General features: G+C 32.2%; 1 protein-coding gene across 1 annotated transcript; it reads right to left on the bottom strand.

The window, feature by feature from the left end:
* Positions 1-242: 242 nt before the first annotated feature.
* On the bottom strand, positions 243-9094 carry LOC134229934 (queuine tRNA-ribosyltransferase accessory subunit 2-like). Its single transcript, XM_062711717.1, has 11 exons — positions 8872-9094; positions 7267-7348; positions 7036-7099; positions 5689-5793; positions 5314-5484; positions 4851-4950; positions 4662-4750; positions 4354-4454; positions 3634-3759; positions 2489-2614; positions 243-555 (listed from the first exon to the last, which is right to left on the bottom strand). Exons 1-11 carry the CDS (start codon positions 9002-9004, stop codon positions 447-449), a joined length of 1206 nt encoding a protein of 401 aa, XP_062567701.1. The 5' UTR covers positions 9005-9094; the 3' UTR covers positions 243-446.
* Positions 9095-9298: the final 204 nt, after the last annotated feature.

A 9298-nucleotide genomic window follows, 5' to 3' on the forward strand; every position in this document is an offset into this window, starting at 1 on the left:
CATGACAGGCTTAGGCAGAGAATGTGTCAACACAACTAAAGCTACACTAAACTTAACATCTGGAATTTAACAGAGTAAAAAGATACTACGTGTTTCTTCAAGCATCTTGCACCTAAAAAATACTTACGCAGTATATAAAGAGTCAAGGAAATAGCAACCTGTGTAAATTTTGATCAGAAAACACATTACACATTCCATCTTGCTGTTTATTTTGAAATAAAAATAACAATTTGTGAAAAAGTTAAAGTAAACGGTATGCTTTTACACGTCTGCCCTCTAATCAAGCAAATCTCAGCCATTCGTGACCCCGATCTGATAATTATTCCACCGATGACTCTTTTTTTTTGTAGATGTGTTCAGTTTCATTTAAATAGAAAAGAAACTTGCTACATAGGCACTTATAATAATTTATTACCGGCATCATAATCCCCTACCCATTTTAACTTTCAATGTGGTTTTTGTTCAAGTATCAACGTCTTTAGCTCTTGGAATTGATCTTCCTTTAGTGATGTTTGAAGGGCATGGAAAAACTCAAAATAATGATGAAAATTGTGTCTGAAAAAAAAAACAAACAAAAAAATATATCAGTTTTTCTTTAAACTAGAAGTCTCCTATGAGACTGTAGCTCCACTGGTTAATACTTTAAAATTTTCATCTGGACTTGATTTTTTGAATTTTAATCTTATCAAAATCAGATCAAAATGATAAGAGGATTTCTGATTTAAGTGTTTTGATAATTTGACCATTAGAGCTTAAAAACAAAATCACTTATATTTCTTTTTTCTGAGAGGGCTAATATATAGGTGGCATACGCATGCTATTTGTTTTTATCCTTTTTAATATTTTAGATTTATTTTAGACATAAACTTATTTAAGTTTGAATTAAGATGCATTAAAGTTTTAAAAATAATGTTTAAAAATAATAAACATAATGCAATAACTTAAAATCCCTTAAACAAAATTTCCCATGAATAAATATGTATCATGAAAAATATTAAGAAAAGAAAAGCATGGTTTATCTTACACACATTTTTTCTCCTTGTACTTTTGAGTTAATTCAGTATCTCTGTGCACACTTGGTGCGAAAGTTGCACCTGATACTATACAGATAACCATCAGAGGTCCACCTTAGACGTCTAACTGACATTCTTCAGGTATGTGCCATCGCGGACTGGCTTTAACGCCTATGAAGAAATCTATTTTACATCCCTTTCTATTGAAGATTATCTCTACCAATCTTATCTTGATCTTTATATACATTACAAAACCTCTCATAAAGCTCTGTCTTCAGATTTCACTTTATAATTTTACATTGTGTTTAAATCAGTTTGACATGAAAGGTCCTTTCAGTTCCCTTTTAAGCATAAACACTGTAGATAAAAATAGACATAGATATTACTTCAATATTTAAAATACCTGAGCTTTCATTCTTTTCCAAAAATTACATACATATTGATGGTGTCAAATTTACTGACATCAACAGTGCAAGCACATAAAGAATTTTTTTGGGCTGTCTTTAGTTTAATGACCTTGAAATGATATCTCTTATGAACACAGTATTTAGTTATGTGCACAGTGACCCAAATGCCTTAATTTACAGTGCATACAATATACCTGCTTAAAATCTTAGTGAAAAATTTTAAAAGGAGATGCATATTCATTCAGAATTAAACACTGTCATTTGAAAGGTTAACAATGAATTGAAAACAAAGTGACACCATCTTAAAATGATAATCAATGAAATACAGCAAAAGGTTATTAACAATGAATTGAATTAAACACTGTCATTTGAAAGGTTAACAATGAATTGAAAACAAAGTGACACCATCTTAAAATGATAATCAATGAAATACAGCAAAACTCGGTTATAACGAAGTCACAGGGACCTATGAAATTACTTCGCTATATCCGTAATTCGTTATAAACGACTAAGAAATTAATTTAATTAATATAGGTGGGGATCCAAAATGACTTCGCTATAACCGTGAATTCGCAATATCCGTGTTCGTACTAAACGAGTTTTACTGTATACAGAAAAAAATCTTAACTATCTTTCAGATTTGTTTAATTTATTCCCCCATCAAATATATTTTTGCATTACAGTGATTTCACTAAAATATAAAATTGTAAAATAGCATTTTGCATAATATTGTGTTGCATTATAATTGTTTTAATTGTCAAGAGTTTTTTTTTTCTAAATGGCAGAATGTATATAAGTGAGAAACCCTTTTGGATTAAACTGTAACGTGTCCTGTTCTCATAAGCTTCTATATTCTATATTTTTGATTAAAAAAATCTGATAAACAGAGTATCTAATATTTGTGTATCAGAAACTTTAAAAAGTGCTTAAACTTCAGAAGTACATGACATTTCACCAACCTAACAAGAGTACAACCACTAGGAGGAAATGGATTTCAGTGTCAGGCATTATATGAAGTTACAATTCTCTGCTATGAGTTAATAATGAATACATGTAGGTTTGACTTACATCATGAGCAGGACTGGAGCTAGAAGTTCGGAGGTGTTGAGGAGATGATGGATGTAAGATCGAGTAAAATTCTGACAGGTGTAACATGAACAACCTGGAAGGGGGGCCTGGAAATCCTCAAACATGCTGAAAAAAAAAAATTAAAACCTCCTGATGTTTATGCCTTCTCTTTTAATATGCAGAATTTAAAACCTGACTTATCAGACCTTTGCAGTTTTTTTTATCAATAGAAACAAATAATTAAACAAACAAACAGGGACTTTTTCTCCTCTACAATCATTATTCTCTTTACCAACCATTCATGGCCTCGGTAATATGACTTGAATAATGACCTTGATATTTGTCAAAAGTACATGTATGTCCAATAAAAAGGACAGTGATCTCATTTTAATTAAAAACATTTTAAAAGTTGTTGTCTTCAAAAAATGTAATAAATATATCATAATTTGAAACTGTTCAAACCAAAGTCAAAAACTGTAGCCTCCAGACACATATAAACTTGACATTCCTAGATGACCTTGACCCTTCTGAATATAATACTTTTAAATACTTTTAGATCAAAACAAAATTTCTTAAGCTGGATAACAAAAAGCAATAGCTTCATTTTATTTTATAGTCAAGGGTCCAAAGAACACAATTTCCCTTGATACCCATTGACCTTGACCTTTGTTTTCATTCTTTATTACAAATGCTCATATCAGGATCAAAATGCTATGAAGAATTTTGGGTTCATGGAAAACAATGTACAATCAGGGCATAAACAATACCGAGTATGTCTATTTCACTTACCAACTAGTGGAAAGCCATTTTTTTAATATTTAAATTATAGAAAGTTGATGTGTTTCCTATCCCCTTGCCAAGGATTAGGGATAGATATCACACAACTTATGGAATAAATACCTTATCCAACTGCAAACCATGCAAGTTTCTATATTTACAAATAATCCATGATAAAATGATGCAGAAATGTGTATGAGAAAGGTAAACCAGTGTACCACTCATTCAGTTCTTCAGAATGTATATAATCAGAGTTTGGGGAATTTGTATACATGTATACACTGAACTTGTGCAATCCTCAGATCACTGAGCCAACAGTCTGGAATTCCACTCTACTCTCTGCCTCTCTGTAACCACCTGTTGCTTACCTTTTATCTTTGAGTGAGATTTTATACCCTCTTGATGACCCAGCCTCTTTCTCATTTTCAGGATTCTTGTGGTAATTAAAAGAGAAGACAAGGGCTTCACCCCTATCTGTTACCAACCAAGGGTAGCTTAGACAGTTAAGTAGTATATTCACAGTGTTGTATATTTATGGGAACATTTACTCATAATTTTGCCTGTGTATATGTGGATTTGCGGCAGTGTACAATTTTAATTTGGCAGGTGTACCAGGGTACAAAGTTCTCTTAAACTTACTTGAAGAATTTTCAGTCCTGACAGGTTGAATTTTACCAAATAAAGACTGCTTTTAAAATTCTTCAATAAAATAATCCAAGTTGTAATTAATGGAAAATTAAACTTGTCTTCCCTTTATTAGATATTCAACAATTTCAATATATCTTAAAAAGTTAACTGTGAATTTGAAAATGCAAACTGCAAACTATTATGCTTCTAACTGGAACCTTCAATTGTTTTTCCTTATATTCAGAACATGAAAACAAATGTTTTCTGGTTTTCACTTTACATTCATAATAAACTGACACTTTTAGAACATATTTCATTGTGCTGACCTAAATTTTGCTCTTCAAATTGCTTTCAGAATGAATGATGATGAAAATATTACCAGCCACAATGTTACTTTCTAGAGTAAATATTGATGAAGTATGTGAATGGATGGTAACCACAATTGTTTTTTGTAAGGATACCAGCTGTCAAATATATCAATGCCAAGCTCCATCGCCATAACAACCTGATCAGGTGACCAAACAGCATGCATTAATCGGGGTTTTTCTTCTGGTAAGTTTTCCTGGATTTAAGAAGTAAATACAATCAGAAGAATAAACTACTCAATAAATAATTAATTATCTTGGACTTTTTTTTTCTCTTAGGAGCATATTTCCTTCTTTGAGATTTAACACATACATATACAGTGTATCTGGTATACTTATATACTCTAGCCATTAAACATCCATTAAACCATGGGTGTGAAATTTTTAGAATCTTATGTACTTACAAAAACAACTTTACATATATCTTTTATCTCTTCCACATTAAAGTTGTCATTTTTCTCACTCTGGGCATAAAAGCCTTCTATGACGAATCCTGCAAAATTAGAACATTTACTGAAAATCAGATGTTCCAAGAAAGATAACTCCAAGATATTCCAAGAAAGGTAATTTCAAGGGATACAAAAGTAACTCACCATCCACATCCCTGGAAGCAGTCTCTCTGGCAGATCTTTTCCTCTCCTCCTCATTAAATCCACCCTCAATACAGCCAAATATACTGACATCCTTAAGTCTCTAAAACACATGAAACAAAGCATTATAAACTCTGAATTCTTGTTTCAGCATCTAACCCTGTAAATCTACCAAAGTCAATATTCATTTTACATTTTGCCTTTCATGTATCTATACATGTATTATGCTAATTTTAGTACACTAGCTGTTATACAGCATATCTATAACTTGATGCATTTATCAAAAGATGGATTTCCTTTGTTTACACTTTTTTTCACTAATTAAAAATACTGAAGGATATACTGGTACAGTCTGTATATGTCTTTGAAAAAAATGTCTAAAGTTTGACCATTCCTAAGTTTCAGAAGCAAATGATATCCTATTCATCTCTATCTATTCTTAGGTTAAATAATTTAAATGATAGACCTCTGATTTTTTATGGAGCTCCAATATCGTGTCAAGAAAGTTGAGTGTCCTGTCCACTGCTTTCTTAGCTCGCTTGTTCCCCGATTTCTTGTCAGTATCACTGTCAGAGAGAGCCTGGTAGAATGCTGGACGAAAAGCCTCCTGACATTTAATGAATTGCTGGGGGTCTATCTACAAGAAAAGTTCAGATCTGGATGTATTATCTTATGAAAAACAAAAAAGGTATAACAAGTAGATGGCAGATTCCCTGTGATAAAAAACCCCCCAGTAAATTCACAGAATATTGTAAACAACCATGTACATGTAGATAGTTTATTAATAAATACATGTATGAATATCATGAATAAATCATATAAGATTCCTTTCAGAACTAACCAGTTTCTTTCCAGCCTTGTTCCAGACAGCAGTTCCAGCCTTTGTGTTGTATCCTGAGGGAATCTCCACTCCAGTGTCATGTACAGAGATATATGACAAGAAATCCTGCAAAATAAAAAAAAATAGTCATCATAGAGCAACTTAACTTAATATACAGTCTTAATATACATGAACAAAAGTATGACAGACAAAATAGATAACCGCTTACTAATTTAATCAGAATTTAACAATTAATAAGTCTTAAATGATCGATTCTTATATGAGTATTCAAGTGATAAATTAAAATAGCAGTGTAGATTGAATTTACCTAGGTACACAATATTTTATTATGAATAATCATAATAGGATTGGGCAGTAGGCACTGCCTATATAAGTCCTCTCCATAATTACAAGGTCAATGACATTCATGTTAATGTACAAATAAACATTGGCAGTGTAGATAACAAAAAGTAAAATAAATCTAATTTTTCAGTATGTTTTCATAAGATAGTTTTAAAAATGTTAAGACTGCAGAACATTAACTGGCAAGATTGGAAATATACAGCTTATGTCATTTCTGTCTGTTACAATCAAAACATTCAATGATAGACAATAAAATGGGTGGTACAATTCAACGCGGACATGGGGAAAACATTGGATTGAAATTCCAGTTTGAAATTCATTTTCAATCCACCTCAGCTACGCTAGAACAGAAGGCACATTATAATTACTGATTGACCCAGAAGACAAATAATTCCAATTTTGAAAATAGTATATAAATCAGAATTTTCTGTCCACCGTTTTAAAACAATATATGAAGGGACAAATATTTGATTTCTACTTGGTATAATTTATGTATGTGTGCGTTGGAGGGGGAGGGGGGATTAATGATCTTGGAAATAAATATGAAAGCTGTCAAACTTTTTTTCATTGAGGACAAAACTAAAAAAAGCTCTTGACATCCTAAAAATTAATTGGTATATACAAAGCATGATCTGACTCAACAATTTTTGACCCCCCTTCTAGAATCAAATGGCCGTCTCCTGAAAAAAATGTCTTAACTATGACTTTTATCAGTGTCCTAAGACTATATTATAGGCTAATAAACTCATATCAATATAACTTTCAACCAACATGTATTTTGGAATTGAAATTATTGTCTTTTGGATTATACATTTATATTTTGCTTTTGAAAACATCTCAGGTGGATTGAAAATGAATTTCGAACTCAAATTTCCCCATGTCTGCGTCGAATTGTACCCGCCCATTTCTTTGTCTATTATTAAATGTTTTGATTGTAACAGATAGAAATGACGTAAGCTGTATATTTCCAATCTTTCCAGTTAATGTTCCGCAGTCTTTTAATACCTTCATTGCTGTAAATCTGGAAATGCCTTGTTGAAATTTCTCTACTGCTTCACAATGGTCTGAGCTGAGGGGAAATAAACATTTTATATACATTTAAAATTAAGTTGATGATTTCCTAATTATTAGTGCAATCAAAATAATATCATATCATATGGAGAATGGTGAAAAAATAGACATTAATTTAAAAAAAATAGGCATATAACTTTTTTAACAGATATAAAGGATACTTACAGAGAGGATAAATGCATGTGTGCTATGGGAGGCAACTTTTCTATTCTCTTCAACATATCGATTGACAACCATGGAGCACTTCCTAAAGAAACATGTATAATAGATAACTTTTATTATTACCTAACCTACAATATAAATTGTAATTAGGCATTTTGAACTGTTTCACAGTGTATTTTATGTTTTTGTGTGATCATGAAATAGTCGAACTGTTGAGCGGGTCACAGAATGTACTGTTGCCTGTTTAAAGCGTCAGAAAAAAAACGGCCTCAGGCAACAGTTTTCCAGGTCTTCCCCACTACCTCGGCACAACAGTTTGACTGTTTACCTCGTAGTCATTAAATAAGTGTATATTGTAACTAGTTCAGTTTTTCTTTTACTTAACATACCATGCATAAATCTCTTTTATCAGTTAATGGGGTTTTCATCACTGTTTATGGTTCTACAAGGCCATGGCTTAGGCATTTTCAACAGGTCCAGTCCAAAGACTATTTCTACCTACATAGCTATTAATACATGTAGCTACGTAGGTATTTAAACCTACTAAAAGTAGTTATTTCTACCTACTTTTTGTATTATCTGCATTTTGTGGCCAAAAAACTGAACGACACAACATGGTGAATAACATATTTTTTAATACATGCAGTCAGACTAATGATGAAAAAGACAAAATTTTGGCCAAAAAATGATTACTTCATGAATCAGCAATTTTACATTATTTTCTATGCGAAATTGATAATATACGAAAGTATCATTTTTTGGCCAAATTTTTGTTATATCCATCATCAGTGTGACTTTATAAAGGAATTTTGTGCTCAACATTTTGCGCTGTTCCTCTATTTGGCCACAAAATGCAAGTAAAGCAGAAAGTAGGTAAAAACAAGCTATTTTGGGTAGGTTTAAATACATACGTAGATATTAATAGCGAGCTCAGTGAGCGTTGCGCTCCTCATTGCGAGCTCTAACGACAACACCTGGGCAAAGAGAAAATTCGGACTACTGCACATTCATTAGATAGAATTTTTTTCCGCAGTAATTTTGACCCACAATGCAACACTTAGTACACAAAAGCTAAAGTAACGTTCTCACGAGAAAAACAGCAAAAGTTAAACAAATAATGAACTTGCCTTAATTGATTTAATGAATTTATTGCAGAGAAATAGTAAATAAAACGAATCGATCTTCCTTAAAATAAGCCCTATTCAGGCTTCAGTTTGGTAAAGCAACATGCATATGATACTTGGAGTTCCTCGGATGACTCGTACCTCGCATATCATGAATGAAGTGTGGCGGAGTCAGCCGAGGATTGTCATATGGCGTCATGTGACATCATAGTCCAATTGTCACGTGTGGTTTGACGAGCCCAATCTAAATGAAAACTGAATAAGTATCTGCACTGGCCCTAACAGTCGCTCCGTCAACATATTAGCTATGTAGGTAGAAATAGTCTTTGGACTGGACCTGTTCAAAGTACAGAATCGGTGAATGATAGTCGATTTCATATACGAAAAGTCAAACGAAAACACCAATCACGATATACATGTAATGATGTATAAACCCTATGAAATAATTTGTATCTCTTGGCTATAGCATATTCAGGTAACTCACCCTTCTTAGTGTATAACATACACATGGGAGTCTCAACTTCCCCATTATTTCCATCCTCAGCTGCTCTTTGAAATGACAGAGTTCCTAGGCGGCAACCACGCTGTTTAACACTTCGTAAAGAAAACTGCATCATATGTTGAAATAAAGTGCAATTTTCTCTAAGAATATTTGTAGACTACACAAATTCGGTACTTGGCACGCGTATTGACAAAATGAAAGTAGGTTAGGTAGCTAGGTTGGACTAATTGAGACAAAGGCACAACCAAGAGTGAAGAACAGATATTGAGCATTGTTAAAATATTGAAATTATAATCATCCCAAATATTGTAAAAATATAGTCATTTAAAACAAATATCAGATATTTAAAATATATAGTAATTTTGAATCAAATATTCCAAATTATAATAAATTTTTTTTTCACCCATTC

The sequence above is a fragment of the Saccostrea cucullata genome, unplaced genomic scaffold (assembly GCF_032062105.1).
Source record: "Saccostrea cucullata isolate Sc308-1 unplaced genomic scaffold, CSIRO_AGI_Scuc_v1 ctg423, whole genome shotgun sequence".
In the NCBI taxonomy this organism is placed as follows: Eukaryota; Metazoa; Mollusca; class Bivalvia; order Ostreida; family Ostreidae; genus Saccostrea; species Saccostrea cuccullata.

What these genes read in the sequence shown, in the direction of transcription:
- LOC134229934 (XM_062711717.1), bottom strand. Translation starts at nt 9,004, where the DNA reads ATGATGCAGTTTTCTTTACGAAGTGTTAAACAGCGTGGTTGCCGCCTA. An exon ending in ACAAGGCTGGAAAGAAACTG is followed by an intron (nt 5,485 to 5,688) that starts GTTAGTTCTGAA and finishes CTTTTCTTGTAG; the next exon opens with ATAGACCCCCAGCAATTCAT. An exon ending in AGCTCCATAAAAAATCAGAG is followed by an intron (nt 4,951 to 5,313) that starts GTCTATCATTTA and finishes CATGTGTTTTAG; the next exon opens with AGACTTAAGGATGTCAGTAT.